Here is a 19864-nt window from a genome sequence, read left to right as displayed (position 1 = left end):
GACCCAGAAAGTCTAAGGCTAGTAGCTTGGAAAATATCCAGCATAAGCCGACTAAGAGACAATTTTCTCCAAAAGCTGAAATCTGCATGGATAAGAGCAGAAGAACATCAACGTACAGAACGAAGCACTTGAGAACGGCGATGATCAGTTATGATGTAGACGAAATCGACAATTTACCAACAGAAAAGTGCGCGAATAATTCCCAGATTTTAAACTGTTTAATAAAAATTGAAACTTTTTCAAAATAACATGACGATAAAACACTGACATTTATATTTTTACATTTTGAATTCTTTTGTGATATAATAAAACGTTAACAATCATTACACACGTATGCATAGACAGTCAGTGGTAGATTTAAAGAGAGGCCCCCCCCCCCAAAAAAAAATTTCAAATTTAAGGTAAATCGTGGTATCTTGTTTAGAAAAATATACTACACGATAAAAGAAGCAATAATTTCTTCCACTCCGGGAAAAATAAATAACAAAATCTTTTGATTTCTTGAATTACTTTACTGGGAGAACTTAATTTTTTCTAAAAACCCTTTGAATTTGCGTTATTTTTATCAGTTTCACCTTATTAAAAATGATAGAAAATAGTACAAATGACTGGCATCAGGAGAACTCGTAACCAGGAGAACTCGTAACCAGAAATTTGGGTACGAGTTCTCCTGGAGAAGTCGGACCCGGGTACGACTCTCTTGGAGAACCTCCAGGAGAACTCGTACCCGGGTTGGAGTTCTCCAAGAGAAGTCGTACCCATCAATATCGAGGTACGAGTTCTCCTGGAGAAAACTTTGTCATTTTAACAAATAGAAATGTGGGTATACAAGTTCTCCTGGGTACGGGTTCTCCTGGGTACGAGTTACGAGTCCTGGGTACGAGTTCTCCAGAAGTCAAATGACCAAATAGGAGACATATTTTAAGCATTATAAAACCTGTAAAATCCAGGAGTTTGCGGGGGCTTCGTCCCCTGGACCCCCATCAGGGCTTCGCCCTGGACCCACAGGGGGTCTCGAGGCGGTCCCCAGATCCCCTGCATCATAAAGTGGCGTCCCCCGTAACCACAATTCCTGGATCCGTCCCTGACAATGAATACAGAAAGTCACAGACAAAAAGTCACGGACAAAATGACCATGGACAAAAAGTCACAATAAGAAATTTTATGAAAGTAGGACAAAATGTCACAGGACAAAAAGTCTCAAGAAATAAAGTCACAGGACAAAAAGTCACAGTTTTATGAGAAAATAAGACAAAAAGTCACAATTAGAAATTTTATGAAAGTAGAACAAAATATCACGGGACAAAAAGTCAGTTTATAAGAAAATAAAACGTACTGATTTTTTATATATATTTTAAAACATATCTGTTCTTTTTGTAAAGTTTAAGAAAATATATATGCAAAATTTATATTTTCTGAGATTTTGATAATCCTTTTATCATATTTAATGTAAAATATTATTTTGATTTTTAAAAAGAGATTTTTTTTATTAAGATAAAATAAAAATAAGCTTTATGATCATTTGGTTTAGTATATTACATGTACATATTAATGATTGTCAAAACAAAATATGATGGCAGAATTATGGTTGGCTTCCTTTCACTCTAGATTATTGTCAAAACAAGAAGTAAGTGAACTGTCATATAATATAATTGCTATATAAACAAGTTGATGATTTTTTCCTTTCTTATTATCTAATAATGAACATCTAATAATGAACTGAAAGTGCTAAATGTGGCAAAACAAACACCAAAAAGAATGATGACATGTACTACCTCCCAACCACTGTAAGAAATCTCTGGTGCCTTCATCTCAGGAACAACAGCTTTAGTGAGCATTTTTGTGACTTTTTGTCCAGTGACGTTTTGTCCTGTGACTTTTTATCCTATCTAATCAAAGTCATCATTGTGACTTTTTGTCCTGTGACTTTTTGTCCTACGGATTTTGTGACTTTTTGTCCTGTGTCTTTTTGTCCTGTGACTTTCTGTCCGTATATTCAAGGGAAGCACCCCATAATAGGTTCAACTTCGCTACCGATGCCTCGGATTCTGCCAATTGAAATGAACAGCCCTGCATATTTTCCATGTGTTATTCAGACACAGGCTGACAAAGACTAGGCCTAAGTTAAATTTTGCCCAAATTTTATTCATTTATACGGAGTCAACTCGTACCCTGACCGACTCGTACCCAGGTCAACTCGTACCCAATAGGTCAACTCGTGCCCAAAAAGTAAAAGTCCCAAAAATCTGGTTACGAGTTGACTCCTCCTCTTCAATTGATGACAACTCGTACCTAAGCGATATGTCACTTATATGCGCATAGATATATTGCATTATGGGCAGATTCTTGGGTACGAGATGACTTTTGCCTTTTGGGTACGAGTTGACCTATGGGGTACGAGTTGACCTGGGTACGAGTCGGTCAGGGTACGAGTTGACTAGAAATCATTTATACAACACTGCCAAATAAAATTTTAAAAAGAAGAAAAAACACATTTCAATGGCGATAAACTTTGAAACTTTAGGCTCAACATGGAGCATAATAATAGTATCGATACAAAAAAGGTAACAACAACAACAATGTTGAACATAGTGAAAATTTTAAAATCTTAAAAATATGGACAGTGCTAACTTGATAAAGGCAAGACAGACAGATTTCTCTACTCCGAGTTATCGTTCCTTACACTCACTAGTCCGAAATATCTGACGTTTTCCTGGCTTTTTTTTTCTGATTTTGATATTTACTGTACCTGGTACGGTAAATATCAAAATCAGAAAAACGTCAGATATTTCGGACTATATACCCCCACGTGCATGTGAGAGCAAGGAACGACAACTCTGGGTAGAGATGTAGCTTGCGTAACGCGCCCTCTGGTGAAATTATAATGTTCCTATTTATAGCAAAGGGGATTTTCAACATTGGAATTTATAAATGTCCGAATAGTGGATAGATCTGGAAAAATCGTCAGTTTAAAGTAAGTCACCGACGGTAATGGTCATGTTTACTGAAGATGAAAAACTTTATTCCTAAGATATATAAAAACAATCAAATTAGATAGTCTACCTTTGTGTATTAATTTTTAATGATATAATTAAGGTAGGGCTGTTTATTTTCAGTATCTGATAAATGGGTATTTCCAGTAAATACCATAAATACGACGAATCACGATTACCGTACATGTACTTTCCTTCCCAGAAAACGCTAAAATCGAATAAAAAGTTAATTCAGTGACTGCAATATTTTGTTATATATATCGTCGATACATCGTGGTAGGCTAAATTTGTAGTGATAGGCTTTTCAATTCCACAGCTTGAAACTCGTTATCCTAAATTTTGACAATGCTGTTCTCACGATCACGGGAACCGGTAAATTTTTTTTTATTTTTATTTTTGTATGTATAGATCTACATATATAATGTATAATAGGAGTCTATTTTCACTAGGGGTGATATAATATAATAGGCTTTATTATCAATTACAGAAATTTACTAAGTCTGGTTTCTGCGTTGATCTGGTACTAGGTGTACACGCAATATCCCTCTGTCACTGCGTTCAGGAAGACACGTTGTATGCATGTGATCCTTACATGGTGAACTGTCTCACTGTCTGTATCCGTGTGCATATCTTACGTGTTTTAAGTGGCACAAATAAGAATGATGTATTTTTCAGATGTAACCAGTGACAGTTTTATACAGAACCATGATCTTTCAGACATCTTGTGGCAGCTTTGTAAGTAAGGTACGCACCAAAATCTTCTTTTTCTTTTTTTTTTCCTTTTTAAATCATCATGAACATTATGATGTGTAATATTAATAAATACATGTATGTGACAGTATATGTATATTATTATATAAATGAATTACTTAGGAAGATGGAAAATTTTGGACTGGACTAGGAATCGAACCAAGGACCCCTGCATTATAATAATAGTCAGTAGGGCTGTCGCGGTTCCAAAAAATTTCGGGTCGGGTCGGTTCTAAATTTTTTACTTCAGGTTCAGGTATTTCAGTTCAGGACTATATGACTATTCAAAAATCTAATATAATATACATTTAAAATCAAAAACCTTTATTGTATTTTGTCACAATAATTACTCGGGGACGTGGACTGAGGTTTAGACTCGACATCCATGGTACTAGAAACAGTGTTGTCACTTCTACTTGTTTCCATCCATGCTTTCAATGTTTTGTCATAGTCAATGTTGCTCCTGTGGCATATTTTCAATACGTTTGACATATCTTTCATATACTGTCATTATTTACAGTTTTGTCCACAATGCCATCATTTAACAATTAATCAAAATACAGCCACCTTTGAGGATTTTTACAACATAATGATTCTGTTTCAAAAACTAAACCCGAACCGAAATACGGAAAAATGGAACCAAACAACACAACCCGCGGTTTTCGGTTATTTTAGGTACCCGTTGCAGCCCTAATAGTTAGGTGCTTGAACCACTGATCTATCCAGACTGATATATCTTATTTTATGGTTCGTATAGCCCTAACTACTAAACATGAGGCCCATGGGCCACATCGCTCATGGTCACCTGAGTCACCTTGGGCCATATTTAAAGATTTTCTATATATTAATATGTAAAACTGAGATCCCTATTGTGGCCCCCAACCTACCCTTGTGGGCCATGATTTTTACAAATTTTAATCTGCACTATGTCAGGAAGCTTTCATGTAAATGTAAACTTTTCTGGCCCAGTGGTTCTTGATAAGAAGATTTTTAGAGATTTTCCCTATATATTTGCATGTAGAACTTTGATCCCCAATTGTGGCCCCACATACCGAACCCTGGGGGCCGTGATGTTTACAAATTTGGATCAGCACTATGTCAGGAAGTTTTCATGTAAATGTAAACTTTTCTGGCCCAGTGATTCTTGAGAAGATTTTCCCTGTATATTCGCCCTTCATTTGAACAAACTTGAAAGCCCTTCACCCAAGGATGCTTTTTTGCTAAGTTTGGTTGAAATTGACCCTGGAGTGGTTCTGGAGAAGAAGTCAAAAAGTTTACGGAGAGACGGCAGACAACAGTTGATCAGAAAAGCTCACTTGAGCTTTTAGCTCAGGGGAGCTAACGACTGTCTCACAAAGACCAGATTCCCTGGCAGGACCTTCACCTGCAAGTTCTGGGGTTAGCAGTCTCACCAATGTAATACTAACTACTTGTATATGTATAAAATTGGAAGAAAATTCTAGACTGGACCAGGCATTCAACTCAGGACCCCTGCATTACTAGTTAGTTGTTAGAACGATCTAACTGCATCTCAGGACAGGCCCTCAACTTGGTCCGTAGAACATTATCACTTTAACGATAGAACATTTTATGTAACCAAGGTCAGGTGCTTTTATATAACCTGCACTGAGCTATTCAGGCTAATCTCTTTCATCCATATAGCCATTACTATTACAGATGTTGATAATTATGTTGAGACGGTAGACCACAGAACATTTAACTAACAAGATTTGAAATATACTGTTTCCGTGCTTGTAACCTGTTCCCATGGTGAAAATATTTTATGTCACAATTAAGGGTAAAGGGCAGCTAGGTACCATTCAGCGTAGACGATCGTGAAATTATTGGATTGAAATTGTATAGTTTTTGAAATGCATTTCAACCTACGTGTACCTGTACTTTGCAGTTACAAGTATAGTATCATAATGATATAATAACAAATAAAATGGGTACATTAGGCACAAATAATTATGTGATATCTTCTGAAAAGCATTGATGATAATTATGTATATTATTTTCATGTATTATAATGCACTACACCATTGGTCCATTTGATATCACGTGTCAAAGTATATAAATGCGGATTGACTGGGTCTTTCTAATTATAAACATTAACTCAGATTGACCTGTACTTTCTAATAATAGATCAGGGAAATTTTGCTACGTGCAACAATGAATGTGATTTGCTAATGTATGTCATTCCAACCAATCAAATTCCCTTTTCAGTTCACATCATTATACCTACTTCTGAACAATATGGAAGTGAAGCCTGCAGATGCAGAAGTAAAAGGTTATTTTGCAAAAATGATATAATAACAAATGTAGCCCTTTCAATCGGTCGAACCATTGATATATTGACTTCACAGAAAAGCATATCGACCTCGCAAGATATGCTTTTCTGTGAAATCGATATATCTATGGATCGACCGATTGAAAGGGCTATATTTGTATAATAGTAGATTGTAATACATTTATTTGACTATGATCATAACTGCAACCCATACCTATTTGAGAAAAATAGCATTTAAATTTTCATAGAACAAATTGGGAATTTTTTCTCATACCAACAAATTTCTTTTGAAATTACATTTAAATAAGCCATATTTCCATGATTTCAAACAATAACCTTGGGCAAGAATTCATTGTTTACAATTTTACACACAAGTTCCATTTTATTGAATTACTTTTTATTTCAGAGGAAGTGAAGAAATTAGTTAACTTAATATTACAATGTTTTATATTCATGTATAACAATTTACAAGCCTCACATTATGATGTTATATAGCAGAGTTCGTTACTGGACATTTTGCTTCAAAATTCGATAAAATGATGTCAGATTGATGGTATTTGGCATTGGGAATGGTACCATTTATCAGTACCAGTTATATAAGAAGAAGAAAAAAACACTGAGCACCCATGGGTATAACCAGCAATGCACTAGATTTTTTATTTAGATGTAGTACGGTAATACAATCACATGAACTGTTATAATGGCTTTACCCTATTTTCTATTTTCCCATCTTAACCTTTTTACAAAACTACCTATGCCTAGTATTCTGTTAGAAGTAGGGGGGGGGGGGGAATGCAGTCTTTTCATTCCTGAATTTTTTAAATCATTATATATATAGTATTGTACTTGATTTGGGTGTTCAGGTAGCATAGCATCGTTGGAAACCCACGGCCGATCGCACTTCTTTTACTGAGGTAACAGAAGTGCGACCGATCGTGGGGTTTCCAATGATGGTAGCATAGTGAACTGTCCACTTGAACACGTGTAAATTTCCTCCGGCCCCCTCCTACATCAATGACTCCTTTACCCCTTCCGAGCTGATGACGTTTATTGATATAAAATGTAGAGGGTGCTCGTTAATCTTTGGAAAATAAGCAAAGTTCAAACTTTTAAAACAGTTTTATAATAGTGGACTAGAAGAGGACATTTTAGTTGTATGAAAAATTAGTCTTGAATTGATAGATACTTGTAGAGGGTAAATATGTGATATCATCATATAATTGAATTCATAAATCTCTATTTAGCTTACATGTTACATACAGGGACAACCCAGCATGATAAATTATTTCCAATGGGTGTATTGTGTATCATGGGGCATGGGAATAAAGTACAATATATATTTCTATGCCCCCTATCGAAGATTGGAGGGCATATTGTTTTTGTCCTGCCCATTTGTTGGTCTGTCCGAAACTTCAAGTTTGCATTAAAAATATATAACTTATCACTAAAGCTCTCATATTTCATATGTGCATTCCTTTTGTGAAGACCTTTCAATTTGAAACATTTTTTAAACAAAGTTTTTTCTTTTATCTTGTAGATCTGAATTCTTTATGACAAGACTTTTCCTTTGTTTCCACTGAGGGCCATATCTTGTTAATTTCAGGAAAACCACCAAGATATTCCAAGGAAAAATGAAATAGATGAGAATCCACCCAACAAAGGAAAGGCATTGATCTCTGCATTTGACAAACTTCCACTTCAAGTGAACATTCTAGTCTTTGATTCTTCACCTTTCCAGTTTAATAAAATCTATGAATTATGCCCTCAAGAAAACAGGAAATGGACAAATCTTGAACCAGAGGAAATTTTGCGGCTTTTAGAAAACTCTATAACAAAAGAATCCAAAAATAAATGCATGATAGCATTCTTTAATTTGACAAAAGTGACTAGATCTCCGCAAGAAGTTTTAAAAATCCTCAAAACATATTCCTCGTCGTACATTTCCATCCAAAGGCGAAAATTGGATGCATATTTGAAACCATTTGGGAAACTTCAAGTGACTCACATTAAAATTGATGTGGGGCAAAATAATGGTAATATAACGAAAACTGGCCATGGAAGTTCTAGTCAAGTTAATTCCCTCCCTACTCCAACAGAAAAATTGTCAGAGGTCAATATCTATTCCCTAGAAAAATATTGCACAGATGCATTAGAATCTGAGAAATGTTCAGACAAAAAGGACTCAGAAACAAAAAGTGAAGATTTATCTACAACAGATTTAGATGCATTTCAACACGATGAGGAAATCTCTTGTTCAGACAAAAAGGACTCTGAAACAAAAAGGAATGATATATCTATAACATATGTAGATGCACTTGATGATGAGGAAAGCTGGCCTATGAAATCAATATACAAAGTATCTCGACACACAATTCCTCCCATTAACAGACCGCCTGTATTTTGTCTAAAGGAGAGCAAAAGACTTTTGAATGGTGAACTAGGTATACAGTTCACTAATGATGATGTAGTGTTACCATTTCTTGCTAAAGCTGTGACAGTCCTACAAGAGAAACATCGCGTTCAATCGAAAGTGCTACCAAATCACGTCCTTAAGCCAGTGGATGAAGACGATATAGCATACGAACATTTGCCACTATATAAACATTTTGGTGTACCTCCACTCCTGTCCATTACGTATCCTTTTTATCGGAACGTTGATGGTAATATGGAAAATAACTTCAATCGCCTAGCTTCGTTTAAAGATTGGCCTTTAACTTCACCTGTGTCTGCTCTGCGTTTAGTGGACTCGGGATTTTATCTTGATGTGCAGCTGTCTTCAGTGGCATGCTATGCCTGTCAGCTTCACATCGAAATTCCAGAATTGGGTCACCATCTTGGAGGTGATTCTGTTCTGAACATGCATTTAAGATTGTCAGAGAATTGTCTGCATGCTCGCCAACAGAAACGAGACAAAGAGAGTACAGGAAGTTATGTATTTCCATTCTACAAACCGAAAAGCGAAACAAATTTTGGAATCTTAAGTTCGCATTCTCCTAGTGCCGTACAGAGGGATTGTAAAAACCCACTACCTGAGATAAATTCTCTAAATATAAATGAAAAAAATGTGTCCAGCATTTTCAATTCATACCAAGGTCCACCTAGTGAAAACTTTAGTGCCAGACAGCCAGAAAAGATTACTACTATAGAGAGGGATTTCCTTCCTTCAGCTCACAAAATGCCTTCCACAGAAAGGAGCCTTCCTCATCCATCAAACAAAACCGACATCGCAAAGGACCTCCTTCATCCAACAAACAAAATAGACATCGCAAAGGACCTCCTTCATCCGACAAACAAAATAGACATCGCAAAGGACCTCCTTCATCCGACAAACAAAATACCCTCCCTAGAAAGGAACCGCTTCCAGCCAACAGACGGTGAAACAACTTCCGTAAAATGTGAGAGTGGATACCAATCACAGGAGAGTTCCTCAAATACAATGGAAAGCCTATCAAATCCAAAAAACTTTCCCGTTCAGACGGAGAATGCAGATTCATTAAGCTACATGACTATGTTCGGTGAATCAAATCTTCAGCCCCACTCACTGTTTGGGGAAAACATCAGCACAGCCCCTGCAATAGAAGAAATGGAAAGCTCACCATCGACAGGAATATTCGTCAGTGAAGTCAAGGAAATGAGGGACTTCAACGAAGCATCGTTAGGTGATGTAACTACTGCTGAGGAAGATCAGTCCTACTCTATCAGGCATCCGGATTACAAAACTGTCGACTCCAGACTGAAGACGTTCTCATTTTGGCCCCACAATGACAAACAGGATAAAAAAGTTTTGGTGCTATGTGGATTTTTTTTCACTGGCCAACAGGACATTGTCCGATGCTTTTCCTGTGACATTGGCCTGGCGGAATGGGATGAAACAGATGACCCATGGTCAGAACATGCCAGACACTCACCTCACTGTAAATATCTGAAGAAGATGAAAGGACAGGATTTCATTAATCGTGTACAACAAGAATGGAGGAAGGTAGGCAGAATGCTGGCATCAAATTTAGATAAACAGATAATAGTCATAATTAATTTGTAACATGTTAAAAATATAAGTCTTAATAAATATTAGTAATTTTAATTAAGGCTGTTTCATAGACTTGTATTATTTATCAGACTTGATGGTAAGTATCATATGATGAAAGATACAAATATTTTTGAAGTAACAAATTTCATATTTATGCATACCATGTATATTTTCATCATTTTCATAGATATACAATCCTAAAACGCCACTGATGCAAGATTTCAACAGACGACTAGAGTCCTTTAAGACAGACAGATGGCCACTCTCCATAATACAGACTCCTAAACAAATAGCTGAGGCGGGTTTCTACTTCACAGGTAAAGAAAAATTAGAAAAATGTCACTTCTGTTTCAAACATACGAAAGTTATCGCATTTAGGATCTATACATTTTATATACTATATATAGATTCCTTCTCACAAGATATTATATTGTTAGGTTTTTAGCTCACCTGAGCTTTTCTAATCACCTGTTGTCCGTCCTCTGTCTGTAAACTTTTTTCATTTTCAACTTCTTCTCCAGAACCACAGGGCCAATTTCAACCAAACTTGGCCAAAAGCATCCTTGGGTGAAGGAAATCCCAAAAATACAAAAATAGGGTGGGGTCATTTAAAAATCTTCTTCTCAAGAACCACTGGGCCAGAAAAGCTGAGATTTAGATGAAAGCTTCCTGACATAGTGCAGATTCAAGTTTGTTCAAATAATGGCCCCAGGGGATTAGATGGGGCCACAATAGGGGATCAAAGTTCTACACGCAAATATATAGGAAAAATCTTCTTCTCAAAAACCACTGAGCCAGAAAAGCTGAGATTTACATGAAAGCTTTCTAACATATTTCAGATTTATGTTTGTTAAAATCATGGCCTGCGGGGGTAGTATGAGGTCACAAGGGGGGATCAAAGTTTTGCATACAAATATATAGGGAAAATCTTCAAAAATAATCTCAAAAACTACTGGGCCAAGAAATTGAAAATTTACATGAAATATTCCTGACATAGTGCAGATTCAAGTTTGTAAAAATCGTGCAGGTAATTTAGATTGTGTGATTTTATATTCTCACGAATAATACTTAATAATTAGAATTTGCCAATTTCTTGTGTATTACAAGTAATATACACAGCATAACTGTATTGTGTGTATATTATCATAGTTATGAGAATTAATGTGATCTTGACCTCCAATTTAGGTGAGGAGGATGCAGTTCGCTGCCATTATTGTGATGGAGGTTTACGAGAATGGGAACCAGGTAAGATTAACAAATGTAGTAATATGTGTGTATTGAGTAATTTCATCTAAACGTCTATTCCCAATGATTTATGATCAAAAGTCAGAGCTGTGGCTTAGTTAAATATGTGTTCTTGTCAGGTGATGATCCATGGACAGAGCATGCGCGCTGGTTTCCTTTCTGTAAATTTGTAATGAAGATCAAAGGCATACAGTTCATTGATGAAATTCAGCAGAGATATGAGATGGTACGCACCTTCTGTTAAGTCATTTCTGTTGATCAAGAACTTCAATAAACATCAGGACCATATTGTTCATAATGTGCTTGTCTGTATGTCTGTCTGCAACCTTTAACTTATCTTTGATAACTCTACTAAAAGTCCAAGGTCAAATCTGTAAGTTGTCTTGAGTACAAGTCAAGGTCATATTTCATAACAGTCAGGGGCAAAGTGTTTTGCATATATACATCTTGTTTCTTTAAGAGATCATGAACTATTAAAAAATCAAAAAAAAGTAAGCAATAACTTTGAAAAAGTGTAATCCCAAACCATATTCTATTCTTTCGCCTCTCTGGTTTTGTTTACCCAAGATGTAAATGTGCTCGTATTGTCAGCTGTTCCATTAGATGGATTACTGATACTATAGCGATAAATACCCCGTTCTTACTGTGTGTGATGTCTTTATAATACCACGTTCTTACTGCATGTGATGTCTTTATAATACCACATTCTTACTGCATGTGATGAATTACTAATACTATAGCGATGAATACCACGTTCTTACTGCATGTGATGTCTTTATAATACCCCGTTCTTACTGGATGTGATGTCTTTATAATACCACGTTCTTACTGCATGTGATGTCTTTATAATACCACGTTCTTACTGCGTGCGATGTCTTTATAATACCCCGTTCTTACTGGATGTGATGTCTTTATAATACCACGTTCTTACTGCATGTGATGTCTTTATAATACCCCGTTCTTACTGCGTGTGATGTCTTTATAATACCACGTTCTTACTGCATGTGATGTCTTTATAATACCCCGTTCTTACTGCGTGTGATGTCTTTATAATACCACGTTCTTACTGCATGTGATGTCTTTATAATACCCCGTTCTTACTGCGTGTGATGTCTTTATAATACCACGTTCTTACTGCATGTGATGTCTTTATAATACCCCGTTCTTACTGCATGTGATGTCTTTATAATACCACGTTCTTACTGGATGTGATGTCTTTATAATACCACGTTCTTACTGCATGTGATGTCTTTATAATACCACGTTCTTACTGCATGTGATGTCTTTATAATACCACGTTCTTACTGCATGTGATGTCTTTATAATACCATGTTCTTACTGCATGTGATGTCTTTATAATACCACGTTCTTACTGCATGTGATGTCTTTATAATACCACGTTCTTACTGCATGTGATGTATTTATAATACCACATTCTTACTGCATGTGATGAATTACTAATACTATAGCGATGAATACCACGTTCTTACTGCATGTGATGTCTTTATAATACCACATTCTTACTGCATGTGATGTCTTTATAATACCACGTTCTTACTGCATGAGATGTCTTTATAATACCACGTTCTTACTGCATGTGATGTCTTTATAATACCACGTTCTTACTGCATGTGATGTCTTTATAATACCACGTTCTTACTGGATGTAATGTCTTTATAATACCAAGTTCTTACTGCATGTGATGTCTTTATAATACCACGTTCTTACTGCGTGTGATGTCTTTATAATACCACGTTCTTACTGCATGTGATGTCTTTATACAGGGAGCTGGTCCGATGGACTCCATGCCTCAGTCAGGATCCAACACAGCAGGTATGTATATTACATGTAGGGTTCAGTTGCTACCTTACTGTTCTAATTCTGAATTTAGGAGTGCATGTGTAACAGTTCAGTTTTATCTGCACATGTTGAGAGTGGTAGGTGTACAATCAAATTCTTGCTATGTTGTAGGTGTGTCAGATTCTAACAAAGATGAGAATGACCCACTGTGCTCCCCAGCAGCACAAAGTGTGATAAGTATGGGTTTCTCCAAAGGCCAGGTCCAGCATGTCATCGATAAATTTGTAGCAGAGAAGGGTACGTTTATACAAAGTTCACAGCAGATACAGCGTGTACTGCATAAGGCGCTCATTTCACAACATGTATACAGTCTATAATTAGATGCTCATGTCTAAAATTAAATCTGTTTCAGGGCACAGTAGATTTGATGCCAGCGAACTTCTGGCTATTTTGTTAGAAATGGAGGATAAAGGGGAAACCTTTCCACCAGGAACGACAGCCAAGCCAGTCTCCAAAAGTCCATCTCCAGCACAAGTAATAGCAACAGGTACATCACAGAATTCATACGAGTTTCTAATTCTTTTTAAATTCGATTTGTAGAAATGATTTGTGACATACAGGTATTTACTTAGTTGTAAAATCACAGGTTTTTGAATATTCAAAGAATTTTCTTGTATTTCAGAAGCCTCAGAAAGTGAACAAGGTAAGTTTCCATATTTATTGAAATTCAGGGGGACCCACCTGAATTGTTCATATCTAAAGTTCAATATAACTGATGTTGAACTATATATTAAATGATATCACAAGGGATTTATTAGCCGAGTTACAACAAAGTTGAACTCGGCTATTGGTTTGGTGATGCGGGCGGGCGGTTGGGCATCAACAATTGGTTTCCGAATGATAACTCAAAAAGTTTACCATAAAATCAAATGAAATTTTGATATATTGTTGGGTACCAGGTAAGGAAGACCCTATAAATTTTGGAGAAAAATGTTCAAAGGTCAAGGTCACAATGGCAGAAAATAGAATGAAAATTTCAGAAGAATGTGGTTTCCGGATGATAACTCAGACAGTTTAAATCCGAATCAAATGAAACTTTGATATATTGTTGGGTACCAGGTAAGAAAGACCCCTATTAATTTTGGAGAAAAATGGTCAAAGGTCAAGGTCACAGGGACCAAATATAGAATGAAAATTTCAGAAATATTTGGTTTCCGGATGATAACTCAGAAAGTTTAAATCGAATTAAATGATACTGAAAGATATTGTTATGTACCAGGTAAGGAAGACCCCTATTGATTTTGGAGAAAATGGGTCAAAGATCAAGGTCACTGACTGAAAATAGATTTAAAATTCAAAAAAAGGAGGATAACTCGAAAAAAAATTAATTTGAATCAAATGAAATTTGGATATGTTGTTGGATACCAGCAAAGCAAGGCCCCTATTGATTTTGGAGAAGAAAGCTCAAAGGTCAAGGTCACAGTGACCGAAAACAGATTAAAAACTTAAGACAAATATGGTTTCTGGACAGTAACTCAAAAAGTTTAAAACTGAAATTAGTTCTTCACAATTATAAATATGCCACATCATTTGTGACTTTACAATGTATCCCATGCAACTGGGTGCATATGATATATTAATTTTTTTTTTTACTTCAGTATACCAGATACAATGTAGTTCAAAATAAGTTTCTTCAATGTCAGTGCAGTAGACTGTATACTCTAGCTGTGTAGAGAATCATGCAGATATCCTGTAAAGTTTGATATTCAGAAAGAGGTTGATCAATACATGTACTGAAGAATCTGGAAAAGTGTAAATTTAGTATATGAAATTCTCAAACTCTTATTAAGCACTTTTCCCAATAATGAAAACTGGTGAAAAACGTATTTGTTTAAAAATAAGTTCAATGTGAATAGTTTATGTACAACATGACAAAGACGCATAAATTTTAGATGATGTAGAAAGAATAGTAAAAAAATTGAAGAGTTTAAAGAAAATAAAGTTAAACATGTAAAATAAAAGAAGAATGACATCAATTTGTGTTCGATTTCTTATTTGATATGATATATTTAGCATGTTTACAATAATGTCTAGGTTTTCCCAATTTGATCAAAATGGTGACAATTTTTCCCAATTAAAGCCACAGGTGTGACAGGACCCTTTTGAAAAATGTTGAAATTAAATCACTGTTGATATTCACTTATTTGCAGAACTAGATCCAGAATTGATTGAAGAAGAAAATGAGAGGTTGAAGAAACAGTTGCTGTGTGTTAAATGTGAGAAGATGGAGCGAGTGATTGTCTTCACGCCCTGCGGCCACAGGCTGGTCTGTAAGGCATGCTCTGAACCCATGAAAAAATGCATCAAATGCAAGAAAAAAATTCAGAAGAAAGTCAAAACATTCTTATGCTAACCCAAGTTGAGGCTATCCCCTGCTGGAAATATCCTTTGTGATGCATGTTTAGTAGATGTGTGATTTAAACATTGCACAATTATACTTGTTTTGTCATAAATGATATTTTTTGCATGGGATAGCCTTTAAAGGTCTTTTACATTCTGAGTTGAGAGAGCTCCGATATATCGTCTCAGTCTACACACCCCCTATCATCAGTAGGCTGGGAGCAGCTTATAGCCACGAGAAAGATGATTCACTGTAGAATGTGTTTGCGAAGAAAGTTTTATTCTTGTAATAAACAAAGTAAGTTGTGTGAGGATACCGAGAAAGAAATTGACGATGTGAACACGAGGTTTAGAGGCTCACAGTACAGAACACTGAACTGTTGATCTTAGATGTGAAGAATGTAGGATGATTGACTGAAATTTGGTCACGAGGGAACGAAGATTGTCGAGCAATGTCATAACGAAGATTGTCGAGCAATGTCATAACGAAGATTGTCATTCAATGTCAGTAAAAATCAGACAAATATCAAAAATCTATTTGATAATTCATTTACATGATGAACCCTAAAAATTTCTGCCGACCCCAACACATTTTTTCCATTCTCACAGATTTTGCAAATATCATCACTACAACAAGAGTATATTTATTGACTTATTAAGTTATCTATTATGTACTAATACTAGACAGATTCCAAAACACAGTTAAACAGTTTTTGTTTACAGTACAGTGAAAGAAATGTTTTGATTCATCTTATAACATATATTTGATTTCTAGATTATCACAATATTTTATGCATAGTAGTAAACTAGATCATTAAAAAATAATTCAACCTAATAAAATCGAGGGGGAAATACACTACCTACCTCCCAACCCTTAAAAATTTTGAGGTGAAAGTGGAAACGAACATATATATTTTTTTGGCCTTAAGTTAGACTTGTGTCTTTAATAGTGATTTGGGAACACTTGTATACTGGTACATTTCACTATCGATATTGGATAGTTTTGGAGACAGAAAATTCTGTGTGACTTTGAAATAAAAATTTAAATAAAGATAAAAAGAAAGCAAAATAATTAAAATGTAAAATAGAAATATTGCTTGTGATAGATATATCCATTAGGTAGTGGTAATCTAGGTTAGAAAATTTTTTATACATCTATGTGTACATTGGATTCTCATCCATAGATATGAATTCTTTCCTGTACTTTGATTTTTGTTTTAATTAATAGTGTTGGCTCTTTGATTTACATAATCATTCATTAATATATATATGTATATTATTTTTAATTTTTTTCTTTAAACTTTGACCTTGATCAATAGTATTAGTCTATTCAATCTTATAAATATTGTATTATGAGAAGCTGTTCAATGTGCTGGATGAATGAAGCACATGTATTATGATAGTCGGTAGAAGCTGTTCAGTGTGCAGGATAAATGAGGCACATTCAACATGAATAACCAAGTGTATACAAATTGTGTCACTATATAGAATTAGTATTGTGTCATTCTGTTACATTTTATATGTAGATAATCATGAAATTCAACTTTTATGGTATGTGCTGTACCGGTATAGTGTTGGGGTGGATGGCTCAATTAAAATGTGTTTTGAAGATCATTAGATGTTATGTTAAATGAATGTATTGATATGATCTACTTTGCAATTTGATATATGTATTATATGTGTACTCATTATATGTGTTGAAGTCGGTCAATCTGTGATAATACTAAAGTCAAAATTGAGAGAGAAAAACGATTTTCCTGGAAAAGAACAAGTTTGTTCCACTCACCTGTATTTTATTTTATCCTTTTTAATTGTGTGTTCTGTTCATGTTGAGTTTTATTTTTCATTGCTTAGTATATCAGGGAATTGAAATAAAGGCTGCTTGAATTTTCCTTATGTCAGATTATAATCAATAATAATTCTTGGATTACAAATCGTGTGTGTCACAACATGTATCAGAAAAGGTAAAGTATTAGTATTCTAATACCTATTTTAGAAGGGGGGGGGGGATCCCTGTCTACTGAAATATAGAAGCTCATATAACTGCTTTGGCTTCACTTCACCATGGGACCGCCCACCGTTAATTGAGAGGGGGATTAGTAGACTTGAACAAGTACACACTAGTGCATTTGGTGAAGTAAGACCCTGGCATTAAAAGGGTTGAAATGAATGTACGTATTTGTTTTAGGTCCCTTTGAAAACTTTACTGGTATTGTGACGTCAGTTGTTGGTGAAGTGCCACAAACGTTGACCTATGCTTTGCGCTCAGGGCCCTAGCAGTGAGGTTTTATTATCAATTCAACACCTGTTGCGACGCCGGACCTCGCTAACACCTGTGCTCACGTCGTCCTGACTTAGATTTCTCAAAACAAATAAACATGTCGATGTTTTTTAAACATATGTGCTATAGATAAATGAAAGGTGAAGATAACGAACAGTAATCAATCTCATAACTCCTATAAGCAATACAAAATACAGGGTTGGGGAAACACAGACCCCTGGACACGTCTAGGTGTAAGCATCCCCTGTCGACCAGTCACATCCGCCGTGAGCCGTATATTCTGATCAGGTAAACGGAGTTATCCGTAGTCAAAATCGGTGTGCCAAGAACGGTCGAACAATCGCTATGAAAAACGTCAGACAGCATTTGACCCAATGATAAGTTGTATTGGCAATCTAAATCGTTATGACGACCATAGAATTTGCGAAATGCTGACTTTAAACGAGACAGTTAAACCCTGTACCATCAGCTTTTTTGTCAGTAGCTTGCCTCGATTTATAAACTGACTATACGCAGAACAAGCGTTTGCGTATCGAATAAGTTGAGAGATATAAACACCATATGCAGGTGATAATGGAATATTGCTACATAAATATTAGATAGAATGTTCTATCGTTAAAATGATAATGTCCTACGGACCCGATTTAACGATAGAATGCGTCCTATATACCTGCAATGTAGCAAAATGAAAATTGCACACAGTGCATGTTTCGGTAAAATTATGTAACACATCACTCATATGGATTTGGAAAGTTACCTCAACGACCCACTTGCCGTTAAATCCATTTTAATTAGTTGAATTTGAGAATGTAAACCCACGAGTTTGAATTTCGCTGCTAACACCTTCCATTTTACCGGAACTTGTCATTGCGTATGCGCACAGCGTGAAATACTGAACATGAATGACGTTCCAAATATGGAGATATAGCCTTTTACGGAAAATGCTACTACGATCTTTACTACTTCGTTATTTGACATGAAAATGAATTTAAAGTTTGAAATAAACGTTAGAAATCGAGAAATATATGTTAACTAAATATTGTAACATGGGATTGAAGTAATATTCTCCCTATATAAACTTTTTTGCTGAAATTTGATTTCATCGATAAAGAAAATTAACTAGAGTGCACTGAGGCATGCAGGAATTATGGAAAAACAGTGGATGCTTCAGAAAATGGCGGGTACGGATGAAGCCATCAACATTCCTAATTTCCTTTAATGGTTTATATGATCTCATAATCAAAATGGAATCCAACAATTGCATAAGCTGTGGGAAAACTTTTTCATGTTCCAAAAAACCTGGAAACAAGAAAAGTCTGACTTCTAAATTGGTTAGGATTGACAGAACTGTGAAAGATGTTTTACAGAAAGACTTAGGGGTAAAGACGCAGTGCTCAGATCGTCAACTTTCTGTCTCCACGCCATGTGTATAAACCGGGTTTTTTTTTTTCCACCAATGCCTTATATGGTAGTGGGCCGTTCTTATTTGCAAATTAGGTTAGCGTTCGTTTTTCGAAAACAGCAGGGTATTCCGATGGCAGTTTCCGGTAAAATGGCAGTCAGTTCGAATCGAGAAAAGTGACATTTCAAAGTGTTGAGTTTTCAATATTATTATACGATTTTTTTTTACAGTGTTAAGGACTTACAAATTACCAATGAGGTTAGTTGTATATAAATTTAACTTTAAATGTACGCGTTTATTCTTTGATAAGTTTAAAATCGTTTTGGAGCGATTCCGCAATTTTCTGCTACGTTACGGGTATATGGGAGGTATTCTAACTGTGGTGAGGGCCTGTCCCGAGACACAGTTAGATTATTCTAACTACATAAATATGGGAAGTTGATGGAGAAGGTGAAATCATAAAGTTAAGTTGTTAGTTTGCCGTTATAATATATACATGTACTTTCAATAAAATATCTTGGTGTGTAGTCATACAATAAGTTTGAAGGTTCTCCTTCACATCTGTTAATATTTTCGTGAGGAGCAAAGATATCTGGGCTTGGTAGAGCACTTGCTGGATCCAGCGATGTATCTTTGTTAGAGGGTTTTTATGTAGTTTAGGAATCCAGTATAGGTA

At 35.5% G+C, this 19864-nt stretch overlaps 1 protein-coding gene across 9 annotated transcripts; it reads left to right on the top strand.

Moving 5' to 3' along the window:
• Nucleotides 1–2723: 2723 nt before the first annotated feature.
• LOC125674198 (uncharacterized) lies at nt 2724–17396 on the top strand. Of its 9 annotated transcripts, none has more exons than XM_056160056.1 (12): nt 2926–2974; nt 3669–3732; nt 6532–6707; nt 7637–10012; nt 10248–10377; nt 11246–11305; nt 11425–11531; nt 13090–13138; nt 13277–13402; nt 13518–13652; nt 13788–13808; nt 15316–17396. In XM_056160056.1, exons 3-12 carry the CDS (start codon nt 6660–6662, stop codon nt 15516–15518), a joined length of 3255 nt encoding a protein of 1084 aa, XP_056016031.1. In that variant the 5' UTR covers nt 2926–2974; nt 3669–3732; nt 6532–6659; the 3' UTR covers nt 15519–17396. The 9 variants fall into 9 exon arrangements, with proteins under 9 accessions (XP_048767248.2, XP_048767250.2, XP_056016035.1 ...); XM_048911290.2 differs by having other exon boundaries at nt 2928–2974; nt 3669–3728; XM_048911291.2 differs by lacking the exon at nt 6532–6707 and having other exon boundaries at nt 2724–2974; nt 3669–3737.
• The last annotated feature ends 2468 nt before the right edge of the window (nt 17397–19864 follow it).

Source organism: Ostrea edulis, chromosome 3, assembly GCF_947568905.1.
Source record: "Ostrea edulis chromosome 3, xbOstEdul1.1, whole genome shotgun sequence".
Taxonomy (NCBI): Eukaryota; Metazoa; Mollusca; class Bivalvia; order Ostreida; family Ostreidae; genus Ostrea; species Ostrea edulis.
This window is presented reverse-complemented; position numbering and strand designations above follow the sequence as displayed.

Coding starts and splice junctions, on each gene's coding strand:
- LOC125674198 (XM_056160056.1), top strand. CDS start 6,660: ATGGGTATAACCAGCAATGCACTAGATTTTTTATTTAGATGTAGTACG. Junction 11,306..11,424: donor TTTACGAGAATGGGAACCAG/GTAAGATTAACA, acceptor TGTTCTTGTCAG/GTGATGATCCATGGACAGAG. Junction 11,532..13,089: donor TTCAGCAGAGATATGAGATG/GTACGCACCTTC, acceptor GTCTTTATACAG/GGAGCTGGTCCGATGGACTC.